The 17,864-nt window shown below is 42.6% G+C and overlaps 1 protein-coding gene across 1 annotated transcript in view; it reads left to right on the top strand.

Moving 5' to 3' along the window:
* LOC139536539 (metabotropic glutamate receptor 6-like) overlaps positions 1 to 17,864 on the top strand; it is a 37,564-nt gene that overhangs the window by 15,651 nt on the left and 4,049 nt on the right. Inside the window, exons 3-10 of the mRNA XM_071337135.1 lie at positions 12,694 to 12,910; positions 13,067 to 13,202; positions 13,351 to 13,505; positions 13,650 to 13,790; positions 13,905 to 14,105; positions 14,879 to 15,018; positions 15,274 to 15,897; positions 16,071 to 16,382. Coding sequence (XP_071193236.1) covers positions 12,694 to 12,910; positions 13,067 to 13,202; positions 13,351 to 13,505; positions 13,650 to 13,790; positions 13,905 to 14,105; positions 14,879 to 15,018; positions 15,274 to 15,897; positions 16,071 to 16,382 — 1,926 coding nt within the window. The remainder of the gene's footprint in view (positions 1 to 12,693; positions 12,911 to 13,066; positions 13,203 to 13,350; positions 13,506 to 13,649; positions 13,791 to 13,904; positions 14,106 to 14,878; positions 15,019 to 15,273; positions 15,898 to 16,070; positions 16,383 to 17,864) is intronic.

Here is a 17,864-nt window from a genome sequence, read left to right as displayed (position 1 = left end):
GCCACCGGGATTCTTTGTGCGTCGCGCCGACAGGAATAAACATCTCTCAGGGAAGAAGGGCGGGGGTGTTTGTTTCATGATTAACGACCCATGGTGTAATTGTAACAACATACAGTACAGGAACTCAAGTCGTTCTGTTTACCGGACCTAGAATTCCTCACAATCAAATGCCGTCCGTATTATCTCCCAAGAGAATTCTCATCGGTTATTGTCACTGCGGTGTATATCCCCTCCCAAGCAAACACCACGACGGCCCTCAAGGAACTCCACTGGACTCTATGCAAACTGGAAACCATATATCCGGAGGCTGCTTTTATTGTAGCTGGGGATTTTAACAAAGCAAATTTGAGAAGAAGCTTACCTAAATTCTATCAGCATATCGATCGTATTACCCGGGCTGGCAAAACACTGGATCACTGCTTCTCTAACTTCCGCGATGCATACAAGGCCCTCCCCCGCCCTCCGTTCGGCAAATCCGACCACGACTCCATTTTGCTTCTCGCCTCCTATAGGCAGAAACTCAAACAGGATGTACCCGTGACTAGGACCATTCAATGCTGGTCTGACCAATCGGAATCCACGCTTCAAGATTGTTTTGATCACGCAGACTGGGACAAGTTCCAGATAGCCTCAGAAAATAATATAGATTTATACGCTGATTCAGTGAGTGAGATTATAAGGAAGTGCATAGGAGATGTTGTTCCCACTGTGACTATTAAAACATGGCCGAATACAAACAGTATAGTTATTCCCTCCGCAAGGCAATCAAACAAGCGAAACGTCAGAATAGGGACAAAGTGGAGTCGCAATTCAACGGCTCAGACACGAGACCTATGTGTCAGGGTCTACAGGCAATCACGGACTACGAAAAGAAAACCGCCACGTCACGGACACCGACATCTTGCTTCCAGAGAAACTAAACACCTTCTTTGCCCGCCTTGAGGATAATACAATGCCACCGACGCGGCCCACTACCAAGGACTGTGCCCTCCCCCTCTCCTTCTCCATGGCCAACGTGAGTAAGACATTTAAATGTGTTAACCCTCGCAAGACTGCGGCCCAGACGGCATTCCTAGCCGCGTCCTCAGAGAATGCGCAGACCAGCTCGCTGGTGTGTTTACGGACATATTCAATCTCTCCCTATCCCAGTCTGCTGTCCCCACATGCTGTCAGTCTGCCCCCAGTCTGCTGTCCCCTCACAAACTTCTTCAGATGCACAATTGAGAGCATCCTGTCGGGCTGTATCCCCGCCTGGTACGGCAACTGCACCACCCACAACCACAGGGCTCTCCAGAGGGTGGTGCAGTCTGCCCAACGCATCACCGGGGGCAAACTACCTGCCCTCCAGGACACCTACAGCACACAATGTCACAGGAAGGTCAAAAATATCATCAAGGACATCAACCACCCGAGCCACTGCCTGTTCACCCCATTACCATCCAGAAGGCGAGGTCAGTACAGGTGCAACAAAGCTGGGACCGAGAGACTGAAAAATGGTTTCTATCTCATGACCATCAGACTGTTAACAGCCATCACTAACACAGAGAGGCTGCTGCCTACATACAGACTTGAAATCATTGGCCACTCTAACAAATGGATCACCAGTCACTTTATTAATGTCACTTTAATAATGTTTACATATCTTGCACTACTCATCCCAGATGTATATACTGATTTTATACCAGCTGTTGCATCTTGTCTATGGCGGTCGGTCATGGCCCATCCATATATTTATATGTACATATTCTTATTCCATCCCTTTACTGAGATTTGTGTGCATTAGGTAGTTGTTGTGGAATTATTAAAATATTTGTTAGATATTGCTGCATTGTTGGAACTAGAAGCACAAGGATTTCGCTACACTCGCAATAACATCTGCTAACCATGTGTATGTGACCAATACAATTGTATTTTATTTTATTAATTGTTGTCCTTTAGTAGTGGGTTCTTTGCAGCAATTCGATCATGAAGGCCTGATTCACACAGTCTGTTAATTCTTTTATTTTATTTAACCTTGATTTAACTAGGCGAGTCAGATGAGAACAAATTCTTATTTACAATGACGGCCTACCAAAAGGCAAAAGGCCTCTTGTGGAGTTGTGGGCTGGGATTAAAAATAAAAATAAATTAAATAAAAATATGACAAACCCACTTCACGACAAGAGAGACAACACAACACTACATAAAGAGAGACCTAAGACAACAACATAGCATGGCAGCGACATATGACAACACAGCATGGTAGCAACACAACATGACAACAACATGATAGCAACACAACATGGCAGCACCACAACATGGTAGCAGCACAAAACATGGTACAAACATTATTGGGCACAGACGACAGCACAAAGGGAAAGAAGGTGGAGACAACAATACATCATGCAAAGCAGCCACAACTGTCAATAAGAGTGTCCACGATTGAGTATGAATGAAGAGATTGAGATAAAACTTTCCAGTTTGAGTGTTTGTTGCAGCTCGTTCCAGTCACTAGCTGCAGCGAACTGAAAAGACAAGCTACCCAAGGATGTGTGTGCTTTAGGGACCTTTAACAGAATGTGACTGGCAGAACGGGTGTCACCCGATATGGATGAAAATACCCTCAAATCAAAGCTGACAGTCTGAACTTTAACCTCACAGTCATCGTATACGTTCTAATCCAATGTACTGGAGTACAGACCCAAAACAACAAACAAATGTGTCATTGTCCCAGTACTTTTGAGGCTCACAGTTCATAAACACAATGTGATCCTGTTAACCCACCCCTTTTGCTCATGTTAGCCCAACTTACAGTATATTAGGTTGCCTTGGACCAGAAAGGACACATTTACGTCTGCATCAATGCCATATCGCTGACTCTACCTTTAAAAGTGACATTTAAATAAACAAATTCTAGAAAGTTTTTTCAGTCTTAGCCTCTTCCCTGGGTGAAACAGTGGGAGTTCCCATCAGATCTAAGAACCTGTATTGTACTGTATTACTAGGCACCGCTCTACATGCTCCTGCTTAAACCTGGGGTGGCATCGGTAGTCAACACACTTATCCCTCTACAGCTAAATATATACACTCAGTTGACAGTTTATTGGCCACACCCATCTAGTAGCGGGTCGGACCTGCCTTTGCCTCCAGAACAGCCTGAATTCTTTGGTCCATGGATTCTACAAGGTATGGCATTCAAATATTGCTCAATTGGTATCAAGGGACCTACGCGTGCCAGGAAAACATTCCCCACACCATTTCACTACCGTCACCAGCCTGTACCGTTGACACCAGGCAGGATGGGGCCATGGACTCATGCTGCTTATACCAAATACTGACTCTGCCATCAGCATGACACAACAGGAACCGGGATTCGTTGGACCAGGCAATGTTTTTCCACTCCTCAATTGTCCAGTGTTGGTGATCGCGTGCCCACTGGAGCCGCTTTTTCTTGTTTTTAGCTGATAGGAGTGGAACCCAGTGTGGTCTTCTGCTGCAATAGCCCAACCATGATAAGGACCGACAAGTTGTGCTTTCCGAAATGCCGTTCTGCACACCACTGTTGTACTGCAACGTTATATGCCTGTTTGTGGCCCTCCTGTTTGCTTGCATGATTCTTGCCATTCTACTTCGACCTCTCTCACCCGCAAGCTGTTTTCGCCCAAAGGACTGCCGCTGACTGGATGTTTTTTGTTTGTCTTCACATTCTTGGTAAACCCTAGACACTGTCGTGCTTGAGAAGCCCAGGAGGCCGTCCGTTTCTGAGATACTGGAACCGGCACGCCTGGCACCAACGATCATATCATGCTCAAAGTCTCTTAGGTCACTCGTTTTGCCCATTCAATCGAACAGTAATGGAATGCATCGATGCCTGTCTGCCTGCTTTATATAGCAAGTCACAGGGATGGTGTACTTAATGAACTGGCCAAATTAAATTAAATACCACAGAGAACATGTAGTTCAGACCTGGCAGAGTACACAACTTATGATGTTGGAACTGGCACCTAGATCAAAATCAATGAAAGAAAATGTATAAATATATTTGTAATTCTTGCCATTTTGACCAACTGTCATCACAGGAATAGCAACACAACATAGCTCACACAGATGTTTATGTAAATGATTAATGAGATACACAGAATGAAACAGCATGGGAATGGCAATATTTTGGGGGCGGTATTAGCAATACATTCAACTACAAGTGCCATATAATACTAACCTAGAGACAGCAGTCAGGATTTATTAAATGACATCAGGAAAGGGTAACACAACATGTAGGCAACATGTAATTAATTAATCATTAGTTCATGATAAAACAGTTTCAATCAATGTACTTTTTTCACAGTTTTTAGTCGACCTTGTGAGGGATTGTTCTGGTGGTTTCCTTTTGATAAACACCTTGTCAAACAGACAGCCTCTTATGTAATTGTGTATTTTCCTGTCAGTGTGGAGACAGTTCTAGACACAACATGGACCAAAGCTGCAGCCACCTCTCAGTTCAGCTTGAGTTAATGGTGTGGCATCCACCAGGCTCACTCATGCAAAATAGTAACAAAAAAAATCAGTACGTGTCAACACAGTGATAATGAGAGCATCAACATGTTTTGCAATATTTTCCAGACTAAACAAAAGTTGTGGGTCTACCTAAAAGTTGGCAACAGTAGTTAGACAAATGTAAAATGATCAACATGGTAACTGGGTGATTCTGCAACATCGGGCACTTTGGCCCTGCAAGATTTCAGAAATTAAAACTTATTGAAACACCATTTTACCAGTTTTATAATTGTCTTTGATTTGTCTAGAAACAATATCTGATAATGGCTGCGATCATACTATTCAGGAATTTATATATTTTTGTCGTTTTTCCCATACAGCCATGGACAAATGTCAATTCCATCATGTCATTAAACATCCATTTTAGTTGAAAATGAAATATCATACAATTTATTTAGAACACATTTCTTATACATTTGTACATGAACTTGTATTGAATATTATTTTAAGTGATGTTTAAGGTTTTCCTAATAGTAATAATACAACACAACCCCTGAATGTATGAACTTGCCTTGGTGACAGCTGAAAGGTTTATTTATCATGAAAAATAAAATATTTCCACACAACCTTTTTGTGAGATGATATCTACCACCTATCTAACACTAACCAATCAATGTAAATTATACATACTATACTAATTTACCCAGAAAATATGGGTGTGGTGGAAATGACATCTACAGTATGTTAAAACAAAACGAATGGAAATAATATTTTATTGTAAACATTTTGAACAACAACCATTGTTAAACATTTAATTAATATAAGATTAATATAAGACAAAGTAAGATTCCAGAAGAAGCCGATGGCAGAGCTCAAGGAAGTAGGCCAGTGTTTCTGAGTGATGGGCCCAGATAGCTGAGGGGTCATGCCGCATAGAACAGCTCAGTGAGCAAAGTGAAACTGTATAGTTTGTGGTATATCCAAAACAGGTGTGGAGGGTCACCTGCTTGTGAGAATCACCAACGTGAACTGCCTGGATTTCACTGGTGTATTTACACAAGTGGTTCTCTGCAAAGTCAATATGCACAATGATCTCCTCTTTATTGGTGTCGAATATTGTACACGTGTTTCCCAAAGCTCTCTTTCATTCCCTCGGAGAAGTCCTCCAGTAGAATATGCAGTGTGCCACACATTTTATTTTACTGTCAAATGTACAGTGAACCTCTCCATGTTTCCCTCTTTGTTTGTCTTCTCTCTCTCTTCAGCTTTGTTTTTCCACCTAAACCAGCATGTCTGCTCACCAGCATCAAAGTCAGATGTTTAAGCTCTTTTGCTTGGCAAAGGGAGTACTCTGTGTACATGCACTCTTTCTTTAGGTCCTCACAGCAGAAAGACTCAATAAGGTTCTCAATGTTGTTGCAGCTGATCACATTGTGATCCTGTCGTTTGTCCACGATGAACTGGAGGTTGACATGGATTTTGCAGAGGCATGTGTCCCTATCCTGGACTGTTGGCTTGACAACCCAAATTCTTCTTTTGAAGAATTCATAGTAGGACATTTTAATCTCTGAATATTCCCTCTTAAACTTCTGATAAAGGTTCTGAATTGTACCATTCAAGAAGCCCTTCTTTTTCTTCTTGTTCCTCGTTAGTGTGTCCTTTTTCCTGGATGTTGCTCTGTTGTCATCACGTTCATAGAATCTAGTGATTTTGTCCTCTGTGGCTGTGATAATTCTGTTACACTGCTTTTTAATGGAGTATTGAAGACTTGTTGGCCTGTTTCCCTTTTCCCTCATTCTCTGTTTGTGGCTTTGACCAGGCCATACTTTCTCAGGATGTAGCCTCTGAGCATTTTTGAAGCCACTTGTTTGTCCTTGGCACTGAACATGTTTTGATACTTTTGCTTTAACTCTGCAATGATGGAATCTTGAAACAATTAAATCTTTCTCAAGTTATTCAGAGTTCCCTTCATTTGCTGTTTTGTCTTTGTCTTTGGGGAATACCTTTTTTGTATTTCTCAGCTTTCCGTAAAGCATTATCAAGTTTGAAATTTGTCATGCAAAGATCTCTGTATGTTTTTCTTTGTCTTTGGGGAATACCTTTTTTGTATTTCTCAGCTTTCCGTAAAGCATTATCAAGTTTGAAATTTGTCATGCAAAGATCTCTGTATGTTTTTGAGCGACCTCTTCCAACCTTTTTCCTTCCTGCGAGTATTCGACTTTTCATTCCTCTTGCAGACAATGAGGAAGTGGTATCAGGGCATGCATCGGGGTAGGCAAGTTAGGGGCAGTTATGTTGACCTCTGGCTGCAAGTCATCTGGTGACTGAGGTGGTGTGTTGCCTGATAGGTAGGTCTCCATTGCAACTGTTCTCTTTAAAGGCTGTCTTCTATTCCATTGGTTGCATTTCCGTTTTCTTCGCTTGCTTCTTTGTTCTCGCATTGTAAGCTCAGAGATAGATTTCACTTCCCCCTTCTCTTTTTTCTTCCAGTATCTCTTCCTGTCTTTTTGCAGATGTTCCTGGTATCATATAGGATCCTTTTTTATTTTGTTTCTATGTCTGTGCTGTTTTATGTGGCATCTTCTAATTAATCTAAAATATGATTAAATAAGCCTAAAGTAAATAACATAATGGATCATTTGCACCACGTTCTGTCATTTCCACCACAGTTAAGTTTGTGACGGAAATGACTGTGGTGGAAATTATGCTTAATACAGTTTTTGGAGAAAAATGACAGGCTGTTTAACATGCTTTGGCTAGTATTACAACTAGCATATCGTTTACAATAAATACATAAAATATACAAAATTCTACCACAAATGAAAGAAATTATAGCCTGTATGGAAATGTCTGACAAAAAGAATATTCTCTACACAAGCAAACGTCTGGACATCACATCTGGAACAAATGTCCGCTGCAGCCATGTGCTTTAGTGTCACATTAAGTTTCCATGGTAACATGCTCTTGAAAAAAGTTTATTAATGAGTTATTTGTCCTCAGTGGTGGAAATGACACCACTACCAAAGGACAGGTATATTTTGTGTGAAAAAATATATAAAGGGCATACTCAAAATAAATATTGATATAGATTTTATGCCATTGACTCTTTCTATAGTAGATAACATTATATAATGTGTAATTATTAATGTCTTCTCATAGAAAAACATAGTAGAAGCTCAAATGTCTGGGTCAGGGACAAGAGCAAAACAGTGAAATGTAGGTATAAAATGGATCTGAGAAGTAGCTAAAATACTTGATAGAAAGGTGTTAAAAATGTCTGGGGTGATTGTTGTGTGAACTTAACATATACAGTACCAGTCAAACGTTTGGACACGCGTACTCATTCAAGGGTTTTTCTTTATTTTTACTATTTTCTACATTGTAGAATAATTGTGAAGACATCAAAACCATGAAATAACACATATGGAATCATGTAGTAACCAAACAAGTGTTAAATAAGTCAATATTTTTTTTTTCATCCCATTTGGTTTGCTCTTAGTGGGACTGTCATTTGTTTTTCAACAGGACAATGACCCAAAACACACCTCCAGGCTGTGTAAGGGCTATTTGACAAAGAAGGATAGTGATGGAGTGCTACATCAGATGACCTGGCCTCCACAATCACCTGACCTCAATCCAATTAAGATGGTTTGGGATGAGTTGGACCGCAGAGTGAAGGAAAAGCAGCCAACAAGTGCTCAGCATATGTGGGAACTCCTTCAAGCTGGTTGAGAGAATGCCAAGAGTGTGCAAAGCTGTCATCAAGGCAAAGGGTGGTTACTTTGAAGAATCTAAAATATATATTGATTTACTTAACACTTTTTTTGGTTCTACATGATTCCATATGTGTTATTTCATGGTTTTGATGTCTTCACAATTATTCTGCAATGTAGAAAATAGTAAAAATAAAGAAAAACCCTTGAATGAGTAGGTGTGTCCAAACTTTTGACTGGTACTGTGTATGAAGAAAGAAAAAGTGAAATAAAATCCTCAACATTTACCCCGAGGACATAGAAGTGTCCGTAGTTGCAGAATCACCCAACTAAAGTCCCCTCTCTCCACTGGGATTCTCTGCCTCTAACCCTATTACAGGGGCTGAGTCACTGGCTTACTGGTGCTCTTTCATGCCGTCCCTAGGAGGGGTGCGTAACTTGAGTGGGTTGAGTCACTGATGTGATCTTCCTGTCTGGGTTGGTGCCCCCCCTTGGTTTGTGCCGTGGCGGAGATCTTTGTGGGCTATACTCGGCCTTGTCTCAGGATGGTAAGTTGGTGGTTGAAGATATGGCAAAGTGGGTGGGGTTATATCCTGCCTGTTTGGCCCTGTCCGGGGGTATCATCGGATGGGGCCACAGTGTCTCCTGACCCCTCCTGTCTCAGCCTCCAGTATTTATGCTGCAGTAGTTTATGTGTCAGGGGGGCTAGGGTCAGTTTGTTATATCTGGAGTACTTCTCATGTCTTATCCGGTGTCCCGTGTGAATTTAAGTATGCTCTCTCTCCACCCGGCACAGCCAGAAGAGGACTGGCCACCCCTCATAGCCTGGTTCCTCTCTAGGTTTCTTCCTAGGTTTTGGCCTTTCTAGGGAGTTCTTCCTAGCCACCGTGCTTCAACACCTGCATTGCTTGCTGTTTGGGGTTTTAGGCTGGGTTTCTGTACAGCACTTCGAGATATTAGCTGATGTACGAAGGGCTATATAAATACATTTGATTTGATTTGATTTGATCACTGTAAAGTTATCTCGTACCCTAATATTGGAAAAATACATGCTGAATTGAATGGTAAACTGCCTTGCCTCGTCGGTGGTTTATCAAATTATGTTTTGACATTGAACATTTATGAATTGGAAACATTAGAACAAATAACACATTTTAACATAGCAAAGAGCCAACTGGCTACATGGACAGACTGGAATACAAATAACTAGGCTAGATGAGTAGGGTCTATCTGTGGACCGCAGACAGGGGTACACGGCATGTGGGTCGCAATGTGTAGTGATAATCAACTACACACCGTGCCCGCCAAGTAGTGCCAAGCAAGAGTTGGGTTCAGTAGGGTCTGGCTCAAGCACATATGTGTACTAGCGAGTGTTGTACTAGCTAGATATCAAGTGTTGTATAGTGTGTTACTAGCTAGCTAACCAAACCCAACTTAACTAGCAAGTGTTGTATTGTGCTAGCTAGACAAACCCAACTAGCTGGTGTTGCATTGTGCTAGCTAGCTATTGTGTACTAGCTAGCTAGCCAAACCCAACTAGCTAGTGCTGTATTGTGCTAGCTAGATAGCTAGTGTGTATTAGCTAACTAGCTAACCAAACCAGTATGATTGTTAGCTAGCATGCTAGCTAGCCCAACTGCTACAACCAAAACAAATGTTTGAAAGAATAACAATCGAATTTGATCTGAAGGAAAGTCTTAAACAATAGTCCAAAACAACATATAAGCCTATAAAAAAAAGTATATATATATTATGAAATGTACAGGCAAAATGCAAATCCCTGCGGAATCGGTCCAGATCTGGTTACACTTCCACGTCCAATTGAGCAGTGGCTCTCTCTGACTGAGACGTCCTTGCGTCCCGCGCAACATCCACTCGTGGGCTCCAAGACGGAATGTATAGTGCAGGGGCAGTCCACGAGTGGGGCAGTCCACGAGTGGATGTTGAACTGGATGCGGAACTGCATCCAGTTCAACATCCAATCGAGGATTCCTCCTGTCGGGTCCGTCCAGTTGCTTGCTATACTGTCCATCTAGGTGCTCTATACAGTCTGTCCCCGTACAACTCAGAGTTATAGCTGACTCTATAATTTTACATTAACCTAAACATGATGGAATTCATTGCTGAGTTAACTCAGAAACCACACTTGTGTGGAAACACCTGTGGTTTCAATATACTTTCTATCCCTCATTTAGTCAAGTGATTCCTTTATTTTGGCATTTCCCAGTAGGCACTTTTTTAGAGTATGCACAGTTACTCAGTTAAGATCTGACCCTTTTTTTCAAGTCTCATCTAAAATGACATACCCAAATCTAACTGCCTGTAGCTCAGGACCTGAAGCAAAGATATGCATATTCTTGATACCATTTGATACCACTTTGAAGTGTGTGGAAATGTTTGTGGAAATTAATGTAGGAGAATATAACACATTCGATCATGAAAAAGATAATACAAAGAAATAAACATGCTTTTTTTTGCACCATCATCTTTGAAATGCAAGAGAAAGGCTTAGGCCTTGTGCTTCTACACCTGCATTACTAGCTGTTTGGGGTTTTAGGCTGGGTGTCTGTACAGCACTTCGAGATATTAGCTGATGTACGAAGGGCTATATAAAATAAAATTGATTGATTAGGCGCAATTTAGAATTTGGCCACTAGATGGCAGCTGTGTATGTGCAACATTTAGACTGATCCAATGAACCATTGTATATCTGTTCAAAATGTTGCATCAAGTCTGCCCAACTGTGCCTAATTGGTTTATTATATACATTTTCAAGTTCATAATTGTGCACTCTCCTCAAACAATAGCATGGTATTCTTTCACTGTAATAGATACTGTAAATTGGACGGTGCAGTTAGATTAAAAATAATTTCAAGCTTTCTGCCCATATCAGATATTTGAATGATTGTTCTCTTTAATCACATTACATAATATTCTAACATGACATCTGAACTAAATGTTCTTTGTGGTATTTTATTGAATTTCAGCACAAACATTTGAATTGTGACTACACAAACATTGAGATTGAATTGTAAGAGCTATGGGAAGGGGCTGGAAGTAAGACAAGGCAGGGTCCAGGGACAGTGCAATTATAGAGCTGGATTCTATAAATGGAGAGTGCTAGTGCACCTACTAAACAATACTTAGCCTACTGATGCTTTGCCATCAGTAATTTCAGTATATTCTGAATGAAAATGGTTTACACAGAAGAGGAATGTGTCATAGCACCTTGACATAACATGTCAGCTACTCTAAGTCAGTTAAGTTATGAGTGTTTTATGCCAATGATAAGGATTACAACTACGTTTGAATGGAAATCTAGATAATTATGCTCTAAATGTTCCTGTCAGAAAAAGGTTAGGTTTGTCTATGGGGTAGAGGTCAGAGATCCCTGGATATGTCATTGAACTCAACACGCATGGCACTGAAATGTACATGGCTGGGCCAAAGAACCAGTTAGGGTTGCAACATAGCATAACAGTCTACAGATGTAATTTCTTTTTTTATGGACTGTCTAATAGCCATAATTAATTGATTTTGAAGATAAATTATGGCATCCTTGTATTTTGGATTAAAGGAGGCTGGCTACATGTTGCTTTAGGAATTAGTGTTGGAATGTAAATATTTGAAAATTATGTTATCATTGATCACATCAATGTTTGGTGTATAGAATTTCACCCTCCCAGACAGAAGATTATAAACTAGTAGGAGCCATACATATCACAGTAATAGATGAATGTTCCCACTAGAGAGAAAGAGTTCAAGTAAAGCAGCAAATTTAAGTTGCACGTGACCATCAGAATTAAATATACTGTATGGCTTACAGCTGAGATATGGTAACCTTGTCTCTTGATCTCGGTCTCTGTCCCTCTGTGTTCAATGTAATTTGACTAAAACCCATATAATCCTTCCAGATAATCTGTGAAATGGTTCTCTCCCTCTTCTCTTCTTCTCCATTCACAACCCTTTGTGTGTCTACCTTTCTCTACTCCCTCTAAAGAACCTCTCATCAAGCCATGGGCGGGCATTAGTGGGATCAGAGTCAAGCCCACTCACATAAACTATGTCATTAAGGAAGTAGCACACCAGTAAATTAATCCTCTCATCCATTAATTTTTTTCAAACAAATGCTTTTACAGCAGTGAAATTTACCATCTGTATTTCACCATGACGTTGGTTTTTATGGCCGACATAGACCAGTAGTAAAGCTCTAGAAAAATTACAGTGGATGAATGTCGCCATGTCCTAGTGGATTACATTGGCTGGACATGTGAGAACTATTCAGTACTCTCAATTACTGGCAACGTGTCATCATAAGGTATTATGTGGTTAGTTTACCAACTGTGTCTGATTTATCCCGACAAAGATTGATTTGATAATAACACATGGTGTCTGGTTCAGTAGCTGTCCAACATCCATTAGCCCTCCTTTTGAATCTAATGACTGTCTCCGGTCTCTTCTTAAAACCATGCAGCCGTTAACATCATGTAACGTCTGTATCTTTCAGATCCCCCAGATTAGTTATGCGTCCACGGCTCCAGAGCTGAGTGACAAAAGTCGTTATGAGTTCTTCTCCCGCGTGGTCCCTCCTGACTCCTACCAGGCCCAGGCCATGGTGGACATCGTCAAGGCTATGGGGTGGAACTATGTATCTACACTGGCCTCAGAAGGAAACTACGGTGAGAGCGGCGTCGATGCCTTCCTCCAGATTTCTCGAGAGGCAGGTTTGTACTGAATTTAGTGGTGAACTAAAATGTTCTGGTGTAGCCTAACCATGGCCAACATGGTGTTAGAACTGATGGTACTATATGGGGAGGACATGACGTCCAATGGAGGAGCAGCCTTGGTTTGGGTCTTGTCTTTCTTCTCCCTTCATTCAGGAGGTCTATGCATCGGCCAATCCATCAAAATCCCCCGAGAGCCGAAACCAGGTGGGTTTGATAAGATCATCAAGAGACTAATGGAGACCTCTAATGCTCGTGGGGTCATCATCTTTGCCAATGAGGATGACATCAGGTTAGTGGCAAACTAGTTCCTTTCCCTAGGACTGTTGTCACATAACCACCATGCTACTTGTTCTCTAAGCACCACAGTACCAAGTTCCTATATACTCTAGAGCTAATGAAGGTCCAGTGTGCTAATCCATTATCACCACTTATCACAGACGTGTCTTGGAGGCAGCAAAGAGGGCCAACCTGACGGGTCACTTCCTGTTTGTGGGCTCTGACAGCTGGGGGGCCAAGAGCTCCCCCATCCTGGACCAGGAGGATGTGGCTGAGGGGGCTGTCACCATCCTCCCCAAGAGGGCCTCCATCGATGGTAAGACAAACACATGAAAAAGATATTGCAGAGATACATTGTATTTTGGTGTTCAATATGAATTTAACTTTAGTGGGGGATGGGAAAGTCTGGGAAAGTCTTAAACATAAGGTGATAGTGATGCTCTGTTGGTTCTTTGCCCAGGGTTCGACAACTACTTCACCTCGAGATCTCTGAAAAACAACAGAAGGAACATCTGGTTTGCAGAATACTGGGAGGACGACTTCAAATGTAAACTCACTCGACCAGGTATCAAGTACGACCTTGGTAGAAGAAAATGTACAGGTAGGAAAAGAGGTTATTTCTGACATATTTCAAAGGTTTATCTCAAATAAGCAGATTTACTTACAGGCTACACAGGTTTTATCCATTGTATGCCACCCTTCCTCCCTTCTTCAGGGGAAGAGAGAATCGCACAGGAATCTCAGTACGAGCAGGAAGGGAAAGTACAGTTTGTGATAGACGCGGTGTATGCCATGGCCCATGCCTTACACAGCATGCACCTGGACCTCTGTCCGGGCTCCATGGGCATCTGTGAGAAGATGGACCCAGTGGAAGGGAGTCAGCTGCTCCATTACATTCGCTCAGTCAACTTTAATGGTGAGTTGGAAATGTACAGACCAGGGATTGTTAAAAAGGGTCTTGAGCAATTCCATTGGAGCAGCAGTTAATCAGGTCTGGGAATGTTCAATAAACTTTGTTTGGATCGAGTTTGAAAATGAATCTTCTATCCTGTCTTTTCTTTTTGTTGTGGCTGTCAAATCAGATAATACTCTTGATAATTGAAATTATATATATTTTTAATTAAAGCCCAAACAGAGGTAATGTCCTGGTTTCATGAAGCCTTTTCCACTACTGGTTACCATCACATCCCATCAGAGAGGTTAGTCTGAGAGGTCAGTCACTCCAAAAAAGTGTGGATGGATGTCAGTCTGAAGACATCACTGCACACTGCGTTAACTTCTTCAATGCACCATTCTTCCCCAGGGCAGCCTCCATTCTTTCTTCATACACAAGAAACACTCCTCTTTTCATCTCCATCTTTCATGAAAAATATTTTTCTTGGAGTCCAAGGAGCTTTCTATGAAAAGCAAAGCTATTTCCTTTTCCCTGTTTGTGGATGACCTTTGCTTGTATGGAAGCCCTCTCTGATTGAATGCTTGAAGGGAACAGAGAGTACAGAAAGAAAATAGCATCATGTATGGAAAGGAACCCTCAGCAGGAAGAATCTTATGCTCAGCTTTGCCCTGGTTGCATAAGACATGAGCTTTAGGTTCACCGTAGTTTTCATTTTTCTTTGTTCAAAGGTAAAAGCATTGCACGGCCCACTAGCGGGTAGCCCTGTTAAAAATCCTTGCTCCTCTATCCAACAGGCAGTGCAGGGACTGGGGTCATGTTCAATGAGAATGGAGATGCTCCTGGTCGCTATGACATCTTCCAGTTCCAACTTTCCAACACCACCAACCCTGGCTACCGGTGTATTGGCCAGTGGACAAACAATCTGCGACTCAATGTAAACATTTGTTTTGGTCTATTTTATTTTTCAATGATGATGTTCACTTTATCAGTGTTGCTATTGCATTGAGGAATGTACTGTTTGTGTTTTGAGTTAACTACCTTTCAATTTAACCAAACTCATTCCAGTTATTCATGCACTTTTATTTAGCTCCATTTAGTCATTCATTCTCTTTTCCCCAGTAATGACATAATGTGACATCTTCAGGAGTTCACTTGATGTTCTTCAACATTGTCTCTGTCTCTGTTAAAGGCTGAGGAGATGCAGTGGTCGGGTGGGGACCGTGCAGTCCCTGACTCTGTGTGCAGTTTCCCCTGTGAGCTAGGAGAGAGGAAGAAGATGGTGAAGGGTGTACCCTGTTGCTGGCACTGCGAACTGTGTGACGGATATCAATACCAGCTGGATGAGCTAAACTGTGACATGTGTCCCTTCGATATGCGTCCCATGCCAAACCGAACGGGCTGCCGGTCCACACCCATCATCAAACTGGAGTGGAGCTCCCCCTGGGCCATCATCCCTGTGTTCCTGGCTGTCCTGGGCATCCTGGCCACCTCCGGATGCATCATCACCTTCATCCGCTTTAATGACACCCCCATCGTCCGAGCCTCCGGTCGGGAGCTCAGCTACGTTCTCCTGACAGGCATCTTTCTCATCTATCTGATCACCTTCCTCATGATCGCAGAGCCCAGCGCCCCAGTGTGTGCATTCCGCAGGCTGCTGCTGGGCCTGGGCATGTGTATTACCTACTCAGCTATGCTCACCAAGACCAACCGCATATACCGTATCTTTGAGCAGGGCAAGAAAGCAGTCACCCCACCTCCGTTCATCAGCCCTGCTTCTCAGCTGATCATCACCTTTATACTCATTGGAGTGCAGGTGAGTGAGTTGCTGCCTCTCTCCTATTGCGTTTGATGAAAACAAGGCAGTAATACAACAGTGCTTGTTAAAGACACAGGAAATGGTATCTGGAATGGTATACAGGAGAATTAGATTGATCTGCTGAATCATGGGCCACATCAATCTTTGGATCATTCTCTGTATCTCCACAGTTACTTGGCATTTTCATCTGGTTCGGAGTGGTGCCCCCACACACCATCATAGACTATGAGGAGCAGCGGCCGCCCAACCCAGAGTTTGCACGTGGGGTCCTGAAATGTGACATGTCCGACCTGGCCCTGGTCCTCTGCTTGAGCTACAGTATCGTGCTGATGGTGACCTGCACTGTGTATGCCATCAAGAGCAGAGGGGTGCCAGAGACCTTCAACGAGGCCAAGCCCATTGGCTTCACCATGTACACCACCTGTATCATCTGGCTGGCCTTTGTGCCCATCTTCTTTGGTACAGCACAGTCTACTGAGAAGGTTTGAAAATCAATCACATTTCTATATTTGCTGGTATTCATCCATTGGCAGAGAAAGTCAATTTTTTATATACTTAAAAAAGCAACCCTAGAACCACAGTATGTTTTCTAGAATAGGTTCTAGACTGTTGTCAAATGCTAGTTTGTTACCTTTAATATCATCTTTTTTTCCCATGAGGCACTCACAGTATGTTCAGCATCCTCTTCATTGACTGACAGCGGAACAATGGTCAGGATTTAAAAGAAGGAAGTACACTATATATACAAAAGTATGTGGACGCCCCTTCAAATGAGTGGATTCGGCTATTTCAGCCACACCCTTTTCTGACAGGTCTGTAAAATCGAGCACACAGCCATGCAATCTCCATAGACAAACATTGGCAGTAGAATGGCCTTACTGAAGAGCTCAGTGACTTTCAACGTGGCACCATCATAGGATGTCATCTTTCCAACAAGTCAATTCCTAACATTTCTGCCCTGCTAGAGCTGCCCCGGTCAACTGTAAGTGCTATTATTGTGAAGTGGAAACGTCTAGGAGCAACAACGGCTCAGACGCGAAGTGGTAGGCCACACAAGCTCACAGAAGGGAACCGCCGAGTGCTGAAGCGCGTAGCAGGTAAAAATCGTCTGTCCTCAGTTGCAACACTCCCTACCGAGTTCCAAACTGCCTCTGGAAGCAACGTCAGCACAATAATTGTTCGTCGGGAGCTTCATGAAATGGGTTTCCATGGCCGAGCAGCCACACACAAGCCTAAGATCACCATGTGCAATGCCAAGCGTCGCCTGGAGTGGTGTAAAGCTTTCCACCATTGGACTCTGGAGCAGTGAAAATTCGTTCTCTGGAGTGTTGAATCATGCTTCACCATCTGGCAGTCTGATGGACGAATCTTGGTTTGGCGGATGCCAGGAGAACGCTACCTGCCCGAATGCATAGTGCCAACTGTAAAGTTTGGTGGAGGGGGAATAATGGTCTGGGGCTGTTTTTCATGGTCTGGCTAGGCCCCTTAATTCCAGTGAAGGGCAATCTTAACACTACAGCATACAACGACATTCTAGATGATTCTGTGCTTCCAACATTGTGCCAATAGTTTGGGGAAGGCCCTTCCCTGTTTCAGCATGACAATGCCCCCGTGCACAAAGCGAGGTCCATACAGAAGTGGTTTGTTGAGATCAATGTTGCAGAACTTGACTGGCCTGCACAGAGCCCTGATCTCAACCCCATCGTACACCTTTGGGATGAATTGGAACACCAACTGCAAGCCAGGCCTAATCGCCCAACATTAGTGCCTGACCTCACTAATATTCTTGTGGATGAATGGAAGCAAGTCCCCGCAGCAATGTTCCAACATCTAGTGGAAAGCCTTCCCAGATTAGTGGAGGCTGTTATAGCAGCAAAGGGGGGACCAACTCCATATTCATACCCATGATTTTGGAATGAGATGATCAACAAGCAGGTGTCCACATACTTTTGGCAATGTAGTGT

Source organism: Salvelinus alpinus, chromosome 12 (genome assembly GCF_045679555.1).
Source record: "Salvelinus alpinus chromosome 12, SLU_Salpinus.1, whole genome shotgun sequence".
Lineage (NCBI taxonomy): Eukaryota > Metazoa > Chordata > Actinopteri > Salmoniformes > Salmonidae > Salvelinus > Salvelinus alpinus.
Note: the sequence above shows the minus strand (reverse complement) of the source record. Positions and strands in the feature narration are given on the sequence as shown.